A 22438-nucleotide genomic window follows, 5' to 3' on the forward strand; every position below is an offset into this window, starting at 1 on the left:
TTTTCACATTAAAAGTATTTCAATTATAATACTTAGTTTTTTTGTGGGGCCAAGGCCTCCCTGCCCCCGGTATCTCGGTCCTTGAACTCGGTTTTACAAATTTATGTGACGTCATACCTTTGGAAATGACCAGTTAGCTCTGCGTAGGCACAACAAAATTGAGTGTAGCTGTGTAGGAGCATAGCACTTCCACTGCCATGTTTTCGTTGAAATAAGAAGAAGAGTCGCTGTCAGCATGGAACTTTTTGTTTTCAATAAAGTAAGATCCATCCTTCTTCAGGAAACAAATACATTCCACTACAGGGAAAAAGTTAGCTGAATTCTGTTTGTTTGTAGAATCATCACAGATTTTTGGAAGTGACTTCAACATGCATGCACAAAGATTTGGGCCTATTCTCGTGACTTTCTTGTTGATACTTGTTTATGGAAGTGGTTCATTGTTTGTGACAGGTCTTACCTTCGTCTTTATCGCAATCGTTGCCACATTCATATGTTTTGTTTTTAAGATTCAACTTGATTTTGAATTTCTGTTTTCACTGATCGAAAAATTCCAAGCGACTTCTAACAGAGGAATTGGAAATGATAATATTAATGGACGCAAGAAGGGTAGCTTATTCCAGCCTTTGAAAGTTTCAACTGGATCTTTCAAGGATTTGCCTAGGCCTATTGCTAGAAAACTAAAACTTATTATCGATGGAGTAATGAATGAATTTGTAGAATCCTGGTATATTGAGGTTTGTCCAGAAGACAGGGATTTTGTTGATGAGACAAGAAGGGCTCTGGAGCAAATAGCTGTAGAGGGGTACAAGAGGATTTGCCGTGTAGACACACATTCGACAGCAGTTAGTTTGATTAATCTTCTTACTTCGCATTTGAAGATATTTAATGATTGCAGAGATGTAGTGAATAGCAAATACCCTGGAATAAATGCAAGTGACTTTGAAAAATGCGTTACTGAATTATATGAGACACGGATTACCCAACATGTTTCATCTAAAAGTCAAGGTGCAATGATAGACTTTTTAAAAAGAATAACAGACATTTTGCTTTATGTGCTGCTACCTAAAAACAGCTTCTCGTGTGAAGGGGGTAGATTCATGTTAAGAGAAATCTTGGCAATACAAGGCCTAAAAAGATTGGTTGATTTGCTTTCTGATCCACATTTTGTAAATAAAGCCTTGATTGATATTTTTGAGGATCCTGTTCCAATAGAGCAGATTTTGCAAAATTGGAAAGATGAATTAGAAAAAGACCTTGTTTTAGAAGATGAACTGGATGAAATTGAAGATTCAGAGAATAAAGGCGATAGTGATGTGTATGAAAGTGCAACGGAAGGGAGAAAAATGGAAGCTGTGAAAGAAAAGAGAAGTGCATCAAAATGGACAAAACAGTCATCGTTTTCATCAATTGATCAAACACAAGAGATTTCAGATAATTTTGAGTCAAAATTTGCTACTCCAAGACATTCAACAACAGAATGGTCATCAGAAGATGAATCATTTGAAGCCTTTGGTCGTGTCTTGAGACAAAATCAACTTGAAGCAAGATCATCAGCACCTGTTTATGGCTCCATGATGGTTAAACTTCATGAAGAAAGTGACAGGAAGAAAGTGCCAAATTTAGACTATCCTATACAAGGAGCAAAATATGGATCAATTCCAAATTATACCCAAGGTACGAGTGAACATTTAGTTGAACCAGTTAAATTCAGAAGCTCTTCTGCACCAATGGATTCAAACTCAAAAAATCAACAAGTTGTCGATTTATCAGTTAATGAACTTGAAAGGTTTAGTAATAATGCCAGAGGTTTAAATGACAGAGAAATTCTTACCTTTGCAGAGCATAATACTAAAAGTAAGGTTGTACAAATTGGAGAAAATGGTGAAGATGAGGCTTGGAGTGAATGTCCTCCACCAGGATCTAGTTACTATCGCAAAGTAAGTTATAAACAAATGAACAAAAGCCAAGATTTGTTTAAAGAACAAGTAAAAGCAAAGCTGCATGCCATAGGGAGCAATGTGTCTCCATCTTGCTTAACATCTGGAAGAAGCAGAACAATCGTGCAAAGACATAGTAGTTTACCAGAATTGACTCATTCTTTTGAAGGAAGTGTTGCCTTTAGCCTTCCTGAAAATCATGATTACTTAGAAATTAAAGCTTCAATTGATAAAGATATTGATATTGTGAAAGACCAATTTGAAACAAATGAAGATAATAAGGAAGAATTTGTAAAGATTCATTCTGTTCCTGAGAGGAATGTATTTTATGAGGTTGCTCCAGATTGCCCTACTTGCATTGAAATGACAGCACTTGCTAATCCATTAGAAAATGGTAAAGCGGTGTTAACCATTGACCCAAAGTCAACACCCGAAAAAGTTGTTGATCATGAATGTGGCTTGTCATGTGGCCATTTTTACCATCCAGAAGTAGATGATGAGGAAGTGGTAAATAATGACAGTGATGTTGAATCATTTGTTTCTTGTGAAAGTGATAGTCTCACAGATTTAGATGATTCAGTTGCAAGTATAGCCAGTGAAAGTACGCTTTTAGCTTCCAGTGAGAGCATGGGTAATGGTAATGATGATGCTGCTTTTCAAAGTTTGAGAAGGCTTAAGTTGAAAATAGATACAAAAAGCACAAGTGTTGAGAGCTTTGATATTGTCTCTATGAAGGGAAGTGACTCTGAATTTTCTTCTGCAAATGACTTTGAGCAAAGTAGCTCAACACAATGTCTTGATGATATGAAATATGACTTAACTGAAGAATCTGATGCAAAAGAGCATAGAAATCGGTTGGAAAAAGCCCCATCAATTACAACCTTTGCAAGTGCCTTTGATTTGAGTTCTGGTGAGCCAACTAACACACAACACTTCAAGACCCCATTTAAAAGTGAATCTGCACCTAAGTTGTCAGCAAAGGATTTTAAAAGCAGGACTCGGTCACCTCCAAAAAAGTATATGACTCTAAAACCAGGAATGCCAGCTAAATTTCTAAAGTCTTTGAAAGAATTGAGACTGAGAAGAATCATGGCAAAAGAAGAGATAATTGACAGCTCTGATGATGAAAGAGGGAATAGTGTACCTGACCTTACTGAAAAAAAGACTCATCATCCCCTTTCTCGTGATAAAAAGAAAAGATTGTTTTTGGAAAAGTTTAAGTTCCAGGGAAAGAAGATTCAAAGTGTTAATGATAATGATAATGAAAGTGAAGCCCGCCTAAGAGAATTTCAAAGCTCGTTTTCAGGTAGAACTATGTTTGTTTTTATTTGATTATTTTGTTTTGAATTCACTACTTTTTCTTTGTAGTTGTACTACACATAGATTTTTTTGAGAATTGAACAAGCTTTTTCCATATAAAAACAAGGTCATATAATGAAGTAATTTCTTTCATTTGTGTCATATCAAGTGTAAATAAAGAAATGCCTGCAATGCAAAGACAGATAGATGTGGGCTACTAGTTACTTTTCAGCCATTGTGCAGTTTTTTAGACACTCTTTAGTCTGATAATGAAATTTTTTTTCTTTATTTTCACTCAGTATGAATATGTCTGTTGTCGAATTACAGACATTCAGTAATAAGAAATCATTTGCAAATAACAAAGAATGAATTTCCAAAAAGGGTTTTGAGACCAATAAGTTATAATGTTTCTTTTAGGTACAACAGACAGTGATGAGAGTCTTTTGCAGCACGTTATACAAACACCAAGCAATGTATTACCTTATGAAAATCTTGTTAAAGAATGGAACGAGGAAGCTATGAAAATTGAAATCAATGCAGCAGATGAAGTTGCAGATGAAATCAGTGAAGATATTGATCCCAATGATTGTTTTATGGATGCTCATTCAATATTCAATGAAAGGTTTGATGACTCACTATCTATTGTTGCTGAATCTCTGGATAGTCAAGATGGTTCAAAGCTAGGGGATGATATATCAGTAGTTGCGGAACCTTCAATAGTATCAAAAATCAAGCCTGGAGGGGTGATAGCAGTTTATGAAGGAGAAGTGATTCTTCCCCACCCAAGCAAGATGTTTGTCTCTGCATGGATGTACCCAATGCAGATGATATCCATTCCCACCACTGAAGTTGCTTTTGAGAAAGGATGGGAGCCTGGAGGAAATAAATACACACTTTACAGTATTCATGTAAGCAAAAGTTGCCATTAATATTAAGTTTTCTAGTAGGCCTTTTATGAAAAATCTTATTCATGTTTTTGGTACTGCCAAATTGGCAGATGGCTCAAAAGCAGCGTGAAAAGGAAGAAAGACACATTTGATTTGTTCTTTTGTTCTTATCAATAAGCAACTGCTAACCTCTCACCATATTTCCACTTTTTCATGCCATCTTCGAATAATCATATTGTGAATGGGGACATTCCTCTAGTCTAATATGGCACCTGGTAACACTTTTTACAGTGTTTTTTTCGACTTAAGAGGTTCGTAAGATCTCAGTTCCCTCTCTTTGGTTATATCTCAGTTCCCGCTAACAGGAATAATCCTTGATAGTGAAAACGCTTGTTTAAAATGCATATGGCTGTTTATTCAATTCAAGTATGTTTTTACAAAGTAGCAAGAGAAAATAAACTTACCAAATCATTGTGATGGCTCAAAACATGCATCCTTTCTTTCTACAAGTCAGTTTCCAAACAAATCCAATGTAAAATTATAAATGACAGTCTCCAATAAAGTCCCAATGCATTGGACTAGCATTGGGACTTTATTGGGACTTATGATACAATATTGCAAGCTTTTTAAGCTATTTGATAAGCTATATTTTCATGTCCTCCTAATGGCAGTTTTTGTGATCAAATAACAAAATTGCCTTGTCAACATTCTCTTAAAATATTTTCGTTTATTCTTTTAATTGTAAATTAGGCAAGACTATTTTTATGTAGCAAATCAGGTTTAGATGTCTTGTGATTTCATGTTATAATGTGAGCTATGCTCCATCCAAAAGAATGCTGTTAGTAATTCTGTATTTGTGATTCACTCTTTAGTATGATATCAGAATTTGGCCTGAAATTTATCAAGTACAGATGATAGAAGCATCCCAGAAATCATCAGAAAATGAAGATTCCAAAGATGGTATCCCCATTATCCGGGAAATAAAGAGGAGATACCGCGAGTTTATGTACCTTCACAATCGATTAACTCACAGTCACATGTCGACCTATATGAAAGGGGTGCTCAAGCCTAATCGACGGTATGGCATGCCTTTTGGGAGAATGGACCCAGATGTCATTGCAGGAAGAAGAAAGATCTTGGAAGCCTATCTTGTGGTACTTAAAGAACTTATTTTCTTTGTCTTTTATCATTTTTATTTGTTACTTCTTAGCTTGACTTTCCTCACTCTTAGTGAAAGTTTAATCACTGCTGAAACTCAAACCCAAAACTGTCTGCTGTACTGGTCTGTAGTCGGCGAGCATAATCACTGAGCCAACCTCACACTATAGTGTTTGATAAATTAAACGTCTGCTAGATACAATACTCATTGAACGTTGGTAGTTTACATGTTTACTAAATGCCCTAAAAATATTCGCGAATCCTTAAACAGCTTTCAAAAAATAAAGTTTAAATGCCAGTCTTAGCTTCTCTTAATTGTATCGATGACTGGGAAATCCTAACACATTTCTTTACCAACTATTAAGATTTATCATACGTTTGTGAATGCTTTTTGTTTTCTAGTGCTTTCAGGATATTGAATCATAAATTCTGCCTTGTTTTTTTTACCTACAGAGCCTTGTCAGCAGACCTGAAGTGTGCAACAGTCGCGAGTTTAAAGAATTTCTCGGCGCAGAAGGATATGGAGTTGCTTCCTTTCTGAAACATAAAGAGGTTCAACCGAAGCAGGTAAATTTCCTTGTGTTGATAGTAAATTTTCAATTTCTAGTCCATATCTGTTTGGTTCAGATATTTTTCCTTTGAAAAGAGGTACCTATTGTCTAGATGTAACTTCTACAAGGCTTTCACTGCAACCATTTCTCGGTGCAGAAGGATATGGAGTTGCTTCCTTTCAGAAACATAAAGAGATTCAACCGAAGCAGGTAAATTTCCTTGTGTCGATAGTAAATTTTTCAATTTCTAGTCCATATCTGTTTGGTTCAGATATGTTTCCTTTGAAAAGAGGCGCCTATTGTCTAGATGTAACTTCTACAAGGCCCCACTGTAACCAGGTAGTACTCGGGCACAAGCTTTTGTCTGTTGTTTGGGGATGTCTGTTATGTAGAAGTTCCTTCAAACTCAAATAGCTTTTTTGATATAAATTTTTTATTTTTCAGATGGTGAATAAAATGATGGGTAGCATGAAAAACCCTTTTCCAGGTATGATCTCGATACTCCTCTTGTGTTCTGGTATCTTTTTTTTGGGTGCTGTCTACCCTATATTGTAACAGTAGAATTGTTTTGCAGTCATGTGGACATGAATCATTGTATTTGTTCCCCATGCTTGTAAGCTCTTTTTTCTTTGGGATTGAAAGGGCCTTCTTTTTGTTGTAGGGTCCAAGGATGTAGCAGGATTAGGAGAGAGCTCGCAGTATTTCATTCATGGATATGATGTTCCTAGAATGTTTGGCTATGCCGAAGCTAGTTCACTAGTAAGTGCAATATTTTGTTTTATTATCTATGAGACAGCACAACACGAATCGATTACGCATTCATTTAAGACGAGGAACATTTTCAAAAATGTGTTTCTGGGTGGGAGACTTCCAATGAAGAAACCAGAGCTTACATTAAAAACTATTTTGAACTATTCAAATAAACATGGATAGAAAATTTCTATCAAAGATGTACAATTTTTTTTCTTTCACAACTGAATCTACGCTGGCAGATGTACACTTACTAAAAAGGAGGCTTTTTTGCGACAAAGCTTTAAAAATTTCTTTTCTGAAGAGGGCTTTTTTAAATGCCAAACTATTAGATCATTTCTTTTTCTGTGTTATGATTTTAGGATTTCACTGCATTTATTATGTAAATTTAATAAGACTATGTATACCATTGAATATCATGCATTTGCAATGCTTTAACTTTAACTGATAGATTGCTTTGGCAATGCGTGACTAACGATTTGGACTCTTTCCTGTACATTCAACAGCAAATAGGCACTGTGGAGGTCACAGACAGATTAAGAAGATACCTGCCTTAAAACCTCATGATACATTCCGTACAGGACCTCCACCGATTCCTATTATATAGGGCAATATACGAGATACGCCTTAACCTTTCTAATTAATTTTGGACCATTGATCCTTTGTATTAACTAGTTTTGTAGCCTTACCTCTCCTCATAAGTGATTTCATTTTTGTAGGTTCGTCATTCGTCTCCATGGTTCTCAAGTTTTATTGATGTTCACTTGCACAGAGACATGTTACCTGAGGGAGAGACAGCTGACCAGAAAAGAATGAATGTTATGGGTACAATTGAGTTTTTCCAAAGGCCTAAGCTTATTGGGGCAGATTTTCAGGAGACAGCAAATCGAGACTCTTTGGGAATTTCACTTGATTTACTCGGCCCCAGATCACTGGGTGATGGCTCAGATTGTCCGGAACCCAGCCGAAACGAAAATGGACTGTTTGGTGAAAGTCCTGACAGAAGGTAATATTTCTGCAATCTAATTATTACTTTCCTTTAATTCACTCCTTTGTATTCAGCGTTAGTTCCCTGTCTTTCATTAGGTCGTGTCGGTTTTCTAGCATCTTTGCTAATTTTTAATAAAGAATTCTCTCCATTTAGCCATATTTTAGTTTTCGTGTTCATTCTAGTCGGAAAGTAGAAAAAGTTCTTGTTGGAAATATTATCGCGTAAAATCTGGCATCTTAACGATTTGTATCAAACTTGTATCAAATGGTTTAGTCCTTTAACGGAATGTCTAATTTGAATTGCATTGCTATCAGAGAGATATCCGTTTGGAAAGTTGTGGGTTTGGGGAAATGTTTGTTATCGAATGGTCCGTTAACTGGGGACTTTTTGTTAATGCAAAGGTGTCTCTAAGTGGTATCCATTACTGAAAGTTTATTGTTGTCTTTTTTATGGATTAGAACTGCTTCATGAAACTCTTTTGATAATACTATGCCTAATTTGTTTTTTTAAGATTTTCTGTTGGCATTGCCTCCTTATTCACAAATGAGTTGGCTGCAAAGTCGAAAACTGAAACTCTATCGACACTGGATGCAAGAAAAGCTGCCGAAGACATACCATGGCCTCTTTCTGATGCAGTGATGTCGTTTTTGTGTCAAGCATTGAAGGGACATGACTGCTGGGTGACGTACGAAAATGTCCAGCAGGCTCTTCTCTATAGCCTGGGTAGTTTGTTGGAATGGTGGGTAACCCGTTATTGTCCATTCAAAGTCTACTATTATATACGATGTACATGTATTGCAGCTTTTATATACGATGGCTTAAATATTAATTTCTGATTACTTCATGGGTGCTAGATCGTAGACTAGAATTAGCGAATTGCTATTTCCTCAGATCATTCGGTTTTTAAAACTTCCTTTACTATGCGGCTTTAAGAATATCAAACTAATAAACAAAAAAATTTTCAAATGTTCACACGAAATATATCGATATGTTGCGTCACATACGATAGTTGATACCTCCTATCTGACTTTGCTGCTCCTAATCTCAGCGGTTTATCACTAAATAAATGCGCTGCCAGCGGGTCATAGAATTCCTGAATCCAGAATATACATACTTTGCAGTTATGTGTCAACCGGGTACTCAGTCAGGGTTGCCAGATGCTTGGAATGGTTGGCGGCCAAATATTTTACGCTTGGCTGCCAATTTCGGCCAGCCAAGCAAAATATACGAAAAAGCTACATTTTGGCTAATTCTGTGGAGTAATAGTGTAATTAAATTTGGCTTTGTTTGTTAAAAATGCTCCAACTTGCATTCAATTTAAATTTTCTGTTATCTTCTACTTTGTTTCTTGCTTCGATTATTTTAACGAAATGTTGAATATTGTCTGTGCTAATGTTTTTGTTTTCTTTGTATTTTTGTAGCTTTCAACATGTCGCCAAAATTCAACTTTTGCTTTTTCGGCCAAATCAATTTTTGCCGGTCAACAGCTTTGAAAAACGGCCAGAATTGTGAAATTTGGCCGTCAAAACATAGTCAGGTTTTTCTCATTTGTAATAGATAAATTAGTCAGAAGAAAACCTCTCAGCTGCATTATAACCTTATATCTTTGTATTTTTCAATAAAGGCAAATTTCAAGAGCTATTGATGAGGTGGTTATCGAGGAACGTTGGATGAAATATCTGAATGATTTATATCACGTAATTTGGGAAGATGGGAAACTGAAGGAGCCCCTCCCAGAACCCACGGAAGAGGAAAAGGAAGCTATTAAAGAAGAAGCGTTGCAGAAAATGCTGCGTTTTTTACCAGGTAAAGGAAAAACTTTCTGATATATTGTCATCTTTGACCCACGTACTCATCCAGACTGGCATTGTTTTGATCACTTTATGACCCCTTGCATTTAGCAGTCAGAGAGTCCCGATAGGAAAAATGTTTTTTATCTGCACAAAATTTTTTTCTTTCTTGCTTATTGTGATCTAAACTCAGGAACAGTCTTAGTAACCTTTTTCGAATTCTGGTCAGTGTCGGAGACAAAATTTTGAATATTGCGAAATTTTTTCAAACAATATTTTCAATGTACAATAATTATTACCCATTTACCTAGCTAACCCAAGTTTTGCATAACTTTTCAAAATGTGCATTAATTTGTCCAAAATGTTTATTTTTTGAACTTATCTTTATTTTTGTATCATAACTTTTTAGGTATAGTGTCAATGATTATAGGGGATAACCAATACAGCAAATGGGGTGAAGACCTGCTTCATGCATTACAGTACCAGAAGATTAACAGGTATATAATACTTTCGTATGTAATGCCTACTTTTTTCAGCCTGCCTGTTGCGCTTGCAGAATTGTGACGTCTTTATTTGTCTAGAACCCAAGCCCTTTTGAGAGTCAGATGTCCAGTGCGTTGCAAATCGTAGTTTTTTAGATTTATTCACTTGATGAAGACGATAAAAATTGAAATGCCGAAAAAAAAGTAGCCCCTGGTGGTAATAAGTATCTCAATGATAGTGGGATTAGCAACTTCAAAATGATCTTATTGTACAGATACGTATGCACGAGTTTGCTCCTTTTTCTAAACATTGATTGGTGGTGCAAACAGTCTAATTTTACTTCTGCATGGGATAATGAAAGGTCTGTTGTTATAATTCATTCACAACTTAATGAGTCAACCAGCCTTATTCAGAAACTGATTTTTTTAAATACACTCGATTGAACTATTGTTCATTATTTCATTGATAACTTAAAAACAAATTTGCAGTTTTTATAAATGGACCAAAATATATTCTACACACTATTTTGTCACATTTTCTATCAACAGTTGACGTAACAATTGCCAATATTCCTGAACTTTCAAACAGCAACGAAAACAATGTTTTAAGTTTTATACAGCTATCTACAGCTCATTAAGTTATGAGAACGAAAAATTTATAGGCTTTGATTTATAATTCTTATTTCCATCTTCAGGCATCTCTTGTATGCTGCGATTGATTTGGTAATGGGCGAGTTCATACCGGAACTTCAAAATGGGTTTCAAGATTATAAAGCTTCGTCCGCTCCATCAAAGTAAAAGCAACCAATTTTCGCTAATGCACCAATGCTGTCTTTACAAATTTGAAATCGAGGTTTGTGTCTAGCCTCCCATAAATACTACAGAAGTGGCAGGTTAGCTTTGAACAAAATCGATTGAGGTTTTGAGTATAGCGTTAAAGTCAAGTTTAGTATAGTTTTTTGTGCTGATTTCAAATTAACTAACTCTACTTCGCAAACACAACTATCTAGGTGTAGAGATAGCTTTTGAAAAGTACACGATCACAAAAATGGAGAAAGAGTACCTTGATCTCCCCCATTTTATGCAGAGGCTGTATTGACCACAACAGTGTCCTCAATTTTGGCCTTTCAACTGATAAATTTATATTATAATAATTAAATGTCATCATAAGAATAGCATTCAAAATGCAAAGGGGTGCAGTCATTATAAAGGGCCACATTGATCAGCACTATTTCATCACATTGGCCCTTTCGATTGATAAGTTACAGTTAACCAGATATTATTATTGTATAAGGTCTTACAGATGGCAATTGAATTGAGTAGCACTGCACTGTAAGGTTCCATGAAGAATAAGAGAGTCTTTGGAAAAAAAGGAGGGTATTATTGTTAATGGGATTGCACTTTTCTATGTTGTTCTAAACAGTAAAAGAAACACGTTCAAAATCCTTCTTTATTTCAACGCCCCTTTAATTGTAAATATTACGAATACACAGAATGCAAAAGTATTTCTATAATTTTGTTGATATGTAAGTGTGGAAATAATAATAATAAGGCTATATTAATAATCAATACACACAATATGTTACTGTAACGATATGAATGATATTTCTGTTCCCACTCAATTTTTTAATCTTATGGTGACTAAGTCCTAAATTAGAAAAAAAGATGTTAAATTAATTGCAGCTGAGCGGGATAAAGTTAGGATATTCTGTTAAAGTTTACATAATTTTTTGTGTACATTATTAAGAATCATTTGAATGTCTTTTTGATTTTACTGGCGACTGACTGTCCTTAATCAGTATACAACCTCTCTATTTCTTTTCGTACTATGAAAATGATAGTACCCTTCGTTTGTTTCAGGACAAATGACATGTTTAATTTAGTATCTACTTATTTTAGAAGGCGTGAATTCGTGTTGAAGTGTTGAAATAATTTAACTAAACAGCTATTATTCTGAAATTGTAATTTTTGGTGTCATTGCTAACATGCGAGAAATTCAGGTTCAAGTTTTAATTATTGATGTAAATAGAAAATTTGTAGAAAATGCTAACATTGAATTGAAGATCGTTTTGTACACATTTAAAATCGTTTATTGCCGCAAATGAACTTGGCGTTTCCTTAGAAGTAACATCAGTTGTCTTTCATGTTCCAATTCTCTACGAAACTACTCAGAAACTTCTACTTTCAAATTGATGTTTTCTGTTGATACATGGTGCATAGGGGAGGGGTGTACACTCGAATACCTTTGTTTTAAGGGAGGTCCCGTAAGCATCTCCCGACCAAGGATCAGGACGTCAATGAAAGGAATATGTTTTCCCCCTTGTGATAATTCTAGCGGTCCACATAACCCAAAATTTTGGAGTGAAACATTTAATTTTTTTAATTCATGCCATTTTAATTTTCGCTATTTACTCTTCTAATATAGAAAAGCATTCACTATTTGTTTTAAACTTTAAATTTTTTGAAAGAATGATTGACAATCAGGTGATCCTGAAACCGAATAAAAACTTTCTGTACCGTAAATCCTCGAATTAGCCCCCTGGGGGCTTATTTATTTTTGATATTTTTGGACGGGGGCTTATTCGAGAGGGGGGCTTTCACGAGGGGGGGCTTATAAAATTATTGTAGACAAGAAGAAGACATTATTAGAAGACCATGTTTATTTTAGTAGGAATTTCTTTATAAGCATTTAATTAATTACTATCAAAAGTACGAATTTGTCGTGGTTGTTCAATTAAAACGCCATTGGCAACCTCAGATGGCAAAAATCGTCAAATTGAGGGGTCCAATTCGAGAATATACGGTAGCAGTGGGGGCTTATTCGAGGGGGCGGCTAATTGACGGTTTGTAGTTTTAGAGTGGGGGCTTATTCGAGGGGAGGGCTTTTTCGAGGGGGGGGGGGGGCAATTCGAGGATTTACGGTCTATAGGAAAGTACGATCTCTGGATCACGGAAAAACATCTGGTGACGTAATTACTTTTGATAACGAGGGTAGCCACCAGAGATTGCACCACCACACTGAAACTAAAAACAGATATAAGGGTTAATAGAAAGCTGTGACTTGGCCAGTTTAATGCTTGAATTTGGAATTTCAAGGGAACATACACAGATTTTAGTTTAAAGGTTAGTTTACATTGGTTGTTAGTTATTGCTATTATTATGTTCAGGAAAAAGTTGATGCATGCTTTTAAAAGCTTGTTTATAAGGCCAGAGCACCATCATTCGTAGACTGTTCAATTTGAAGGTTCGACTTTTGCAGTATTTGCCTAACAGAAACTGCATTTTGACAAAACGTCCTTTAAGTAGTTCTTTTCTGAAAAGAAATGAAAATTCGAGAAGCAATCAATTTTTTTGTTCGAAGGTACAATGCAGCTTAGCTTCATATGTCATTCTTTATAAACCAAAATATTGATAATCTTCTAAAGCATGGTAATTATTTAGCCAGAAATATAACGGAGCTCATTCTTGATCACATATAAAACTTGAGAAGGGTCAGTTGAGTTGGCCCAAATTATTTAGTCCCTGAGATGAATGAAAATTATACATCACTTTTGCCAACCTAATTGCGTTAAGAAGCTGCATTCAGATTAATACACTTCGGAAGATTGAAAGAAATAAATTCCTACAGATCAAACTTGGGGCTCTCAAATAATCTTGTTCTGTTATCTAGAAGATCTGGGATCCAGTCTGACTCTTAATGATCATGATTAATATCTTAGTAATTCTGAAAATCAAGATTATAGTTGTTACAAAAAAAATTCATAATTGATACAGCATATGTCCATTAAGGGCTAAATTTGTCATGTTCCTTTATTCATACAAATTTCTTTTATTTTACAGGTATTTATACATAGACATTTTATAAAATAAAAAATGGCTTTAGCTGAAACAGATAAGACAAAATCTCACATATCATCATGCCCTTGGGGCAATCTTCCAAAACAAAATACAGAACCATCTTCATTTTCATCACTAATGGATGAAGAATATGCCAAGCAAATGCAGGCAGAAGAAGAAACTTCAAGCAAAAACACTACTGAAGGAAGTTTCAAAGCAGATTTATTTAGTGAAGGTAATTATGGAGATTTTGTATTTCTAGAAAGTACAGATCTTCTCTGTCATTTTTACCATATCAAAAATTTAGCATAAGGTAATTACAGATTGACTTACAGTGTTTGGGCTAGGTTTCTGGAAGAGAGGTTGGGCGGAAAGGACCCTGGTGTCTATTATGGTGTATCATGGCATACAAAAAGAATATTTTAGAAATCATGTGCCAGAGTTAATCTCCTTTAGGACAATCACAGCTCATAAGGAAGCTCATAACAAAAGGTTAAACATTTTGTACTATAGCACAAGTACCTTTGAAGGAAAGAACCAAATAGTATGGCCATTTTCCTCCAATGCACTTGACTTTTTAACTTATTTCTTGTTAGTTTGAAAAATATGGATTTTAATGCTTATTCCTAAAGTCTCTTTCAAGGATTAAAGAAAATTCATCATAGCAACCCTTTAGCCATGGCCATAAAACATTTTCCAACATTGTGATGAATTTATTTTATGTGTGGACGATATATTTTTTAGGTCTGTTGGATTCAAATGATGCTGGGAATGATCTTTTATTGGCCCAAATGCTGCAGCTTGAGTTTGATAAAGAATATGATGACTATGTTAAATGCCAGGAAAAGGTCTTCAACAAAAACAGTAATGGTATGTAGATCATGGGATTTGTCAAATTTCATGCAATTAGATTCAAGGCTTTAGAAATGTTCAAGCTCTAAAGAAGTAACTTATCTGTTAAGCCCTGGCAAAGTGAGCCAACATTTCACCCAACATTTCAGCCAACATGCTCTTTTCGTTTGGCCACCATGTTAGGTCACCCAACATTGTTGGGAAAGATGTTGGGTGAATTGTTGGATTGATTTGAAACTGGTCAAAAATATTTGCGGATGTTGGATGGTAATTAAAATAATCCCTATTGTTCAAGGTGCTGTTTGGCGTTGTTGGCTCGTTTGGCCAGGTTGCCCAACATTTGTTGGCTTCACGCAAGCGCTGTAAACAATTTTCTAAATGTGAATAGCGCTGCGCGCCAAGTTTGAGTTTGTGAAGCAGAGATCAAAATTGTAAGAAGAAGAAAGTAGAATTGATTTGGATGACGGAAGAATATTTTGATAATGGAAGAGTACAAAGAAAGAGATTTGGTGAGTAAAGATTAGTACAAGGAGGCTGTAAAGGAGTTGAATACAGTTTTGGGGAAAAGAAAAGCGTTGCTTTCAAGATCAGGTATGGCAGGCTTAGGTCGTCTTGGACTCAATCCGGGTATCCCAAAAACGGTTGTGCTAGATTTAGGTGAATTGTTGGAATCGTTTGGCCAGCCTTCCTAACAACTCCCAACATTGTTGGCAAAGATATTGGGTTAAATGTTGGCTCGTTTGGCCAGGGCTTTAGAAAGGATTTATGCAGTGGAATTGATAAAGATATATTTACTTTGAAAACCCCTCAATTTTCCTATACATGTGGTTAAGGCTGAAATACACAGTCCTTTCTTGCCTCCATTTTTACATGAAGGATGAGAAATAGGGATGGTGGTAAGCTGTGTCTATGTATCCTTAAAATTGCATCCCTTTTCCCTTTTCATTTTTTTCATCATGGGTAGGCCAGCTAAGAAAGTAGCAGCTGCCTGTTTAATTCTGGCACTTATTGCCAAGTGACAAAGAAGAAAGCTTGGTAAATAAAAAAAATTTGGTGAAATAGTGGTTCCAGAGAAGAAGACAGTGAGAGGTTTCAGCAGCTTTGCTGAATGAATTCGCTTGGAGGATTGTGTCAAATAGGAAAGGTTTTTAAAATGAGCCATTGTTGACATGCTTCCCAGACAGGCACTGTGATGTAAGCACCACATATTAAGCTTGTGGTACTGTTCAACTCTGAACCAGACATCAAGACTTAACATAAAGACATTTGAGACAAAAGGTTTAAAAGCACCTTGTCTAAAAGAAAAACTAAAACCGTATCCTTTTTTGCTGCAAAAGTTGAACACTCCAACTCGCATAGGTGAAGAAAGGGAAATTATGACTGATGGTCTTTTTTTCCAATTTATACTCTCAGCTTTTTCATCCATTAGGCAAAAACAGACATGTAAAAGGACCATGTATTTCAGCCTTTAAAAGCACCTTGTCTAAAAGAAAAACTAAAAACATACTTTTTCGCTGCAAAAGTTGAACACTCCAACTCGCACAGGTGAAAGGGAAATTATGACTGATGGTCTTTCTTTTCCAATTTATACTCTCAGCTTTTTCACCCATTAGGCAAAAACAGACATATAAAAGGACCATGTATTTCAGCCTTAAGTTTAATTATAAAGTTTTTTTAAACATTGACATATTAAGCCACATAGTCTGCAAGCTCTCTGTTAGTTTTTGGCTCATAGCAGTGTTAGTTTTACTTCAATGTAGCCATTTTTATCCCAATTTAATGGCTGTAGTGTAGTGTTGTTTTAATTGTATTGGAATTTCACAATGTTAGGATGTTGGTGTAAATTGTAATATGCACTGTGATGTTTTGTCTCAAATTGGAAAAGGTGTACTTCTATTTGCTCTGTTTTAAGGCAAAAGCCATGTACCTCTGTTTTCTAAGGGTGTATAGGATATCTTTTTAAAAGAAAAACAACTTCTTCAAGCTACTCCTCCACAATAGGAGTCACAAATTAGACAAATCGATGCTTTTCTTCTTACTTTGCTGCCAGAATAAATTAATGGTTTGATAAGTTTAGAAGCATTATAATTATGATACATAATTTTAGGTTCTACTGAAAATATTTTTTATGGAAAAATTACTCCTTCATGTCTAAAATGAGCTCGAACTATTTCAGTCCAAAAATGAAAATAATCTCGTGGAAGTGGTTTTTTAAGAGCAATTGCTCTTATGGATATCATCAGGAAAAAGCTAATAGCATGTCTTCAATAAATTGTTTAATTTCAACACCTCCCTCATTTAGTATGCTGCAAAGTGATAGAAACTAGCCAAAAATATTTGTGTGCTTGGGAATGGACACTCAGTGCATACTTTGTAGGCTCAATCTAATTTAAGGTCGTGTCCTAAACGCAAGGAATTTGCTTGAATCAAAATTCGCTGAATTTTCAAAAATTTGGCTGATCCCTCCACAATGTACTACACCATCCCCAAGCCCCCTTGGGTGCAGTGGCGGACACTTAGGGGGCAATCACCCCCAAATACTTTGAAGGACAATGCTCTAAAACAATGGGGGAAGTGATTAAAACAACAGGCTTGCCCCCCCCCCAATATTTGACCAAGTGTCCACCCCTGCTTGGGTGGCGCCTCTCCTTCTTCTTTTCATCCTCAAGTTTCGAGGATAATCAGGGACAAAAGCAAAGGAAATAATTATTGTATTTGTATCGTTTTAGGATGATCTAGAAGTTTTACTGCTTTTTTATTTTGTAGTGAAGATATCTTATGAAAAGTATCGCTCACGTCACCCATATGAAGATGAATCATCTGAAAGCGGCCAAGATGATTATGATGATGATGATGATTACCCAAATCCATCAGGCATGTTTGATTTGGCATAATATCATTTTGCTCTGCAATTTTTGTCTGAATTATTCAGTATTCTTTGATAGAATGGCATGGTTTTTCCCTTTGTACAAAAGTTATAATGTAGATTTGTTTTCTGTATGTCTTTTTTTAACAAATCCCCTGTACCTACAGTGATTGGGATTGTTCTATTATCTACAGTGCGAGGCTAACTTTTTCATGTGAGCAATTTTGCATCGCAAGAATACTGAGCAATCACAAAGAGTTATTTTGATGGATACGCAGTCCTTTGATATAGACACATTTCTTTTAAATCATACTTTTTGCTTAAGTTTAGTGAAAGTGAATCGATGAATTTTTAAGTTGATAAGATTTAAAATGATCAATCCCATTATAATGGCTCTTGAAGTATTCCAGCTCTGGCATTGAAAGGACAGTAAGACCAAAGGCATATCTAGAAGTTTGTTACCTGAGCGAAATGAATGGAAACCTAACTTTCTCCTTATTTCAATAGACAACAAATCCATTCCTTTTTAAGTGTAATGTAAGTAAAATACTGAGCACCGACTGAACACTGAGGCATATTGAAATTTTTTCAACTTTAAACGCCAACCTTCTTACAAATTTTTATTCCTCTAATTTTGTTCGATATTTCATTCAAGCATTTTCCTTTCAGGATTAAAAAATAACCACACTGTCTACAGATTGAGCATATTCAGAACTATTTATTTATTTCCTAGATTTCAAATTGAAACCCTTTATTATTATTTCCAAGATCTTAAATTTAACAAAATATTTTTTCTTCTTCCTAGATGAAAGGACTGTGACAAAGAAACGCCCAGTTGGACCAGGTTCTGATATGGTCACAAAACATGATGCCATCGTATGTGGCAGGAAAAACGCAAAACATGTTGAGAACGTAGGTTTCTTATATATCTGGTGTAGCAATAATTTTCTTTCAATACTAAGCTGATGCTTCAGCAAAAAGTCAAACGACTTAAGTCAATCTCGAATTATTTTATATTTTGCTTTCTCAATGAAAGCAGCATTTTGAACTTAACTGCCAATTTCAGTTTCCGCCAAACTTTGCCAGTGGGGATGTTGCTTCAAAAGACCTGGACATCAAATTACCCAACCATGTTTACAACACTCTTAAATTGCACTCAATGAAAGAGGAAAAACACAGTCATAAAGTGACAGAGAAAAAAGAGCATTCCACACATGTGAGTATTGTTAAGATTTATGTATCTTTATCCTGTATCTCGAATTGAAATCCCTAAGTTGGCGTCCTAGGTGGCTTTTATTTGGATAATACCTTTAAGATTTGTGAATGTTTTTTAGAATTGTTATAACTTTGTGGAATTTTTTTAATAAAGAACTAGTTTTTAAATTTTGTTTTCTTGTTTCTTGAAAGGAGCAAGCTTTGGATTCTAAAACTAGAATTATGCTGTACAAACTAGTTAACAGTGAAGTTTTGGATACAATTAATGGCTGCATCAGCACTGGCAAAGAAGCTGTTGTTTTCCATGCTAAAGGAGGGACGTGAGTATATTTGCTAATGTTCTCTTTGTTCTTTTATGCAGTCAATAGTATTGTAGTGTGTGTTCTACATTCAAATCTAGACGCTTTATTACCAGTCAGGGAACTTAAGTAGTCTCTAGTTACACAAGCGGAAATCAAGAACATAGGGGAGCATGCTTCAGATTAATCTAAGAAGCTTTAAGTATCTTATTAGAGACATTTGTACTGGCATCCAAACGAAGTTTGACAAAGTCTATAAGTCTAATTTCTAAGTATTCAATATAAAGTCATAGTGTTTTTTAATAGAAGATGATAACAAGGTTTTGAAATGTAAAAAAATTCACAATCCTTTCACTTTGTTACGATCGACAACAAATCCATTCCTTTTTAGTGTAATGTTTAAAACTTAGCATCTAATGAAAACTGGGGCAAATTGTAATGTTTGAAATTTGATGAAAAATTGTAGTGTTTTGTCATGAAAGATAATACCAAGGTTTTGAAATGCAAAAATCGCCTATTTGGTTAAGCTTCGCGGTTTTAATGAAAATGCTTCACGCATATGTTTTGTTGGTCGCTCGTAGCTTGTGAAGTGTGACGTATTAAGCCATAAAAGCTTTGGACCAAACCAAAATATCAGCAAGTTTGCAATACCCATCATCGCTTCAATGGTATAAGTATTTTTAAGAAAAATGAAATTGATCGTTGCAAATTTGTTTTGTAATACAAGATTAAGATCAGGTATTTTTGCTCTGTAGAACGTTCTCCGTGTAAAAGAAACGTGCAGTAATTGTGTTGTTGTTAAGCTTTAACTGAGATTTTTATGGATGGAGAGTAGGAGAATAAAAGGAGAATAAAATAATAAGAAAACCGTTCTTGAGATGTAACTTTAACGTAACCATGGTCTTTAAAGGTTCGAGCACAACAAAGCAAATTATTTTCCTCTTTAAATGTATGTGCAAATATTTTGGCTTTTTTATTTCAGTTACGATGGTGAAGTTTTTCCTGACGAATGTGCTGTTAAAGTTTACAAAACAACGCTAATTGAATTCAAAACTAGAGACAAGTACATCAAAGACGACTTTCGATTTCGAGATCGGTTCAGCAAACAAAATCCAAGAAAAATTGTTCGTCTTTGGGCTGAAAAAGAAATGCGTAACTTAAAAAGGCAAGCATCATTATATAAGCTGATGACGTCATATTGAAGTTCGTGATGTTCAGTTGACTAAATTACATCATATGAATGTTGGTGATGTCCTATTGACTTTAATGATACTCTATTCTAGTTGATGATGTCATAATGATGTTGTTGACGCTGATGGCTTTTTTATCGGTCTTGACTGGGCTTATTCTTGTTAGGCATATGATGACGATTCCGCCTGGGTTCTTAGTTTCTGTTGTTAAAAGAAAATGTCTTTCTATACCAATGCAACTACCTAGAAATATTTATTATCTATTAACAATTAGCGACTAATCTTTGTCATTTTGATTCTTTTTGAAATATTAGCAATATTTAAGTCAAAGCTTTTTTCTTGACAACATTTTTTATCGCAGCTTCATTCTTATAACGTCTTTTCATATGTGATCGCTTCTTTTAGGATGTACGAGAATGGAATAAGCTGCCCAAAAGTTATGCTTCTGAGAAAACATATCCTTGTTATGAGCTTTGTTGGCCAAAACCAGAAGCCAGCGCCAAAATTAAAGGATGCCAAATTGTCAATTGTTGATCTAACCATCGCTTACGAACAATGCATCGAGGTTTGTTGATTAAAATACTGCAACAACAACAATGAAATCTGTATGATAGACATTTGTGAATCCGAATCTAATATCTGTTATGAAAAAGGATTTCTTGTCCAAAGGTCTCTTGCCACAAGTTTAAGGCCGTAAAAACACAAATTTTGAGACCTAAACTTTTTTTCGCTGTTTATTTTGAAAAAATGAAAGAATTTATGCTCATTCTTCAAGCATCTGTTTTATCTGAATTAAGTAAAAATATAACTGTTGATTGAAAGAGATCAAAAGATAAAATTGAAATCAACCAGATGCTAAACTTATAAATAGTTTTCTAGTCCTTTTTTCCTGTTTTAAATAATTCCCTTATAAACAACGTAATTTTCCCTTGCCTTATCTAACACAAAAGATTTATCATAGATGATGCAAAAAATGTTCAAAGAGTGCAATTTGGTCCACGCTGACTTGAGTGAATACAATATGCTTTGGCATGATGACAAACTATGGGTCATTGATGTCAGCCAATCAGTGGAGCCCACCCATCCACGTGCGTTGGAATTTCTGGTTAGAGACTGTACCAACGTGGTCAACTTTTTCACGAAGTCTGGTGTACATGGAGTCATGAGTGTGGAGAAACTGTTTAACTTTGTGTCGGGGTTGGAGATTTCTGGAGAAAAGGAAGATTTCCTTAATCAGGTTGGTGGGCAGTCTAAGATTATACTGGAATTTTATCAAAAAATGTTTAGTTGCCTGGTTTTATAGATTTTTTTACTGTATAGAATAGAGTACCCAACGTGTGCAGACTGATTCATAAAGATGCTTTTTTGGCATAATTTGTTAGCATATCTCTCTTTGACAACTAACAATTTCTAGTTTATACATGGATTTCAGTACCGATTATTGCTGTCAGACTATTTCTGTAGCAGAAACTAATATTGCCTCCATATAATTTCTTATGAGTAAGATTATTAATCTATTGCTGTTCTAGATACGTGACTTTGAGAACAACGAAGAACTTCTGACGCATGGAGTCACCGAAAACATGACAAACTTTGACTATCTTTTTGAACTAAGCAAAAGAGAAAATTCAGATGAGCAGACAGCAGACCATGCTTCCTCTGAAGATTCCTCATAACCAGAATTGTACACTAATTTCCAAAGTATATAATGTGTGATTTTTCTGAGTCGTTTACGTTAAACGTCGTTTGAAGTATCAAATATTGTTAATATTTGTTTTGTGTAAAAGTTGTAATCACTGCTTGTTTCAATTAATATAAGTGCTGTGTGATGTAAATTGAATTGTTGGATTATATTTAACCTCTATATGCTTAATGTCATCTTTATTATTAAATTTCCGCTGGTTATACGATTTCAAAAAGGGCCAGTTTCTCTACAGAGAATCGTCCCACCTTCCAGCCTGTGAGTTGAGCGGGAGATCTCACTCTGCCATAGAATCTTTTGTTTTTTACGTCTTGTGTTTATATGGAAAACAAGCTAGCCCGGTTAAGTGGGATCCCGCTGCATGGGAGGTGGGATCTCACTAAGGTGGGATGAATTTTTTGATATAAACGCTGGAAGGTGGGATGAAGCTGGAAGATGGGGTGAAATGTTCATATAAACGCGATCAAATTTCGTCCAACTTGTCAGCACACGTGCTGAAAGGTGCTAAGAGGCTAGATAGATTTGCTTATATCAACAGGCCCTAAGTCGAATGGGCTGCATGAATTCTCGGTTGTTTACCAGCAGTCAAGGGCTGCGAGATAGCTCTCAGATGAAATTTTATCGGGCCCTAG

At 35.3% G+C, this 22438-nt stretch overlaps 2 protein-coding genes across 2 annotated transcripts; both read left to right on the forward strand.

The window, feature by feature from the left end:
* Positions 1-154: 154 nt before the first annotated feature.
* Positions 155-11973, forward strand: LOC135689491 (uncharacterized). Its single transcript, XM_065206730.2, has 11 exons — positions 155-3243; positions 3654-4144; positions 4996-5277; positions 5735-5848; positions 6277-6319; positions 6494-6591; positions 7302-7588; positions 8085-8312; positions 9198-9379; positions 9773-9860; positions 10541-11973. The coding sequence occupies exons 1-11, from the start codon at positions 369-371 to the stop codon at positions 10641-10643; spliced, it is 4791 nt and encodes a 1596-aa protein (XP_065062802.2). The 5' UTR covers positions 155-368; the 3' UTR covers positions 10644-11973.
* An 853-nt stretch (positions 11974-12826) lies between these two features.
* On the forward strand, positions 12827-21944 carry LOC135689498 (serine/threonine-protein kinase RIO3). The gene is made up of 11 exons (XM_065206740.2): positions 12827-12968; positions 13686-13917; positions 14427-14552; positions 17301-17408; positions 18206-18312; positions 18467-18616; positions 18808-18935; positions 19897-20079; positions 20510-20669; positions 21066-21341; positions 21634-21944. Exons 2-11 carry the CDS (start codon positions 13719-13721, stop codon positions 21778-21780), a joined length of 1584 nt encoding a protein of 527 aa, XP_065062812.1. The 5' UTR covers positions 12827-12968; positions 13686-13718; the 3' UTR covers positions 21781-21944.
* Positions 21945-22438: the final 494 nt, after the last annotated feature.

This window comes from Rhopilema esculentum, chromosome 5 (genome assembly GCF_057945365.1).
Source record: "Rhopilema esculentum isolate cy_ngs chromosome 5, ASM5794536v1, whole genome shotgun sequence".
NCBI lineage: Eukaryota > Metazoa > Cnidaria > Scyphozoa > Rhizostomeae > Rhizostomatidae > Rhopilema > Rhopilema esculentum.

Coding starts and splice junctions, on each gene's coding strand:
- LOC135689498 (XM_065206740.2), top strand. CDS start 13,719: ATGGCTTTAGCTGAAACAGATAAGACAAAATCTCACATATCATCATGC. Junction 18,313..18,466: donor ACGCAAAACATGTTGAGAAC/GTAGGTTTCTTA, acceptor TGCCAATTTCAG/TTTCCGCCAAACTTTGCCAG. Junction 18,617..18,807: donor AAAAAGAGCATTCCACACAT/GTGAGTATTGTT, acceptor GTTTCTTGAAAG/GAGCAAGCTTTGGATTCTAA.
- LOC135689491 (XM_065206730.2), top strand. CDS start 369: ATGCATGCACAAAGATTTGGGCCTATTCTCGTGACTTTCTTGTTGATA. Junction 7,589..8,084: donor GGTGAAAGTCCTGACAGAAG/GTAATATTTCTG, acceptor TGTTTTTTTAAG/ATTTTCTGTTGGCATTGCCT. Junction 9,861..10,540: donor CAGTACCAGAAGATTAACAG/GTATATAATACT, acceptor TTCCATCTTCAG/GCATCTCTTGTATGCTGCGA.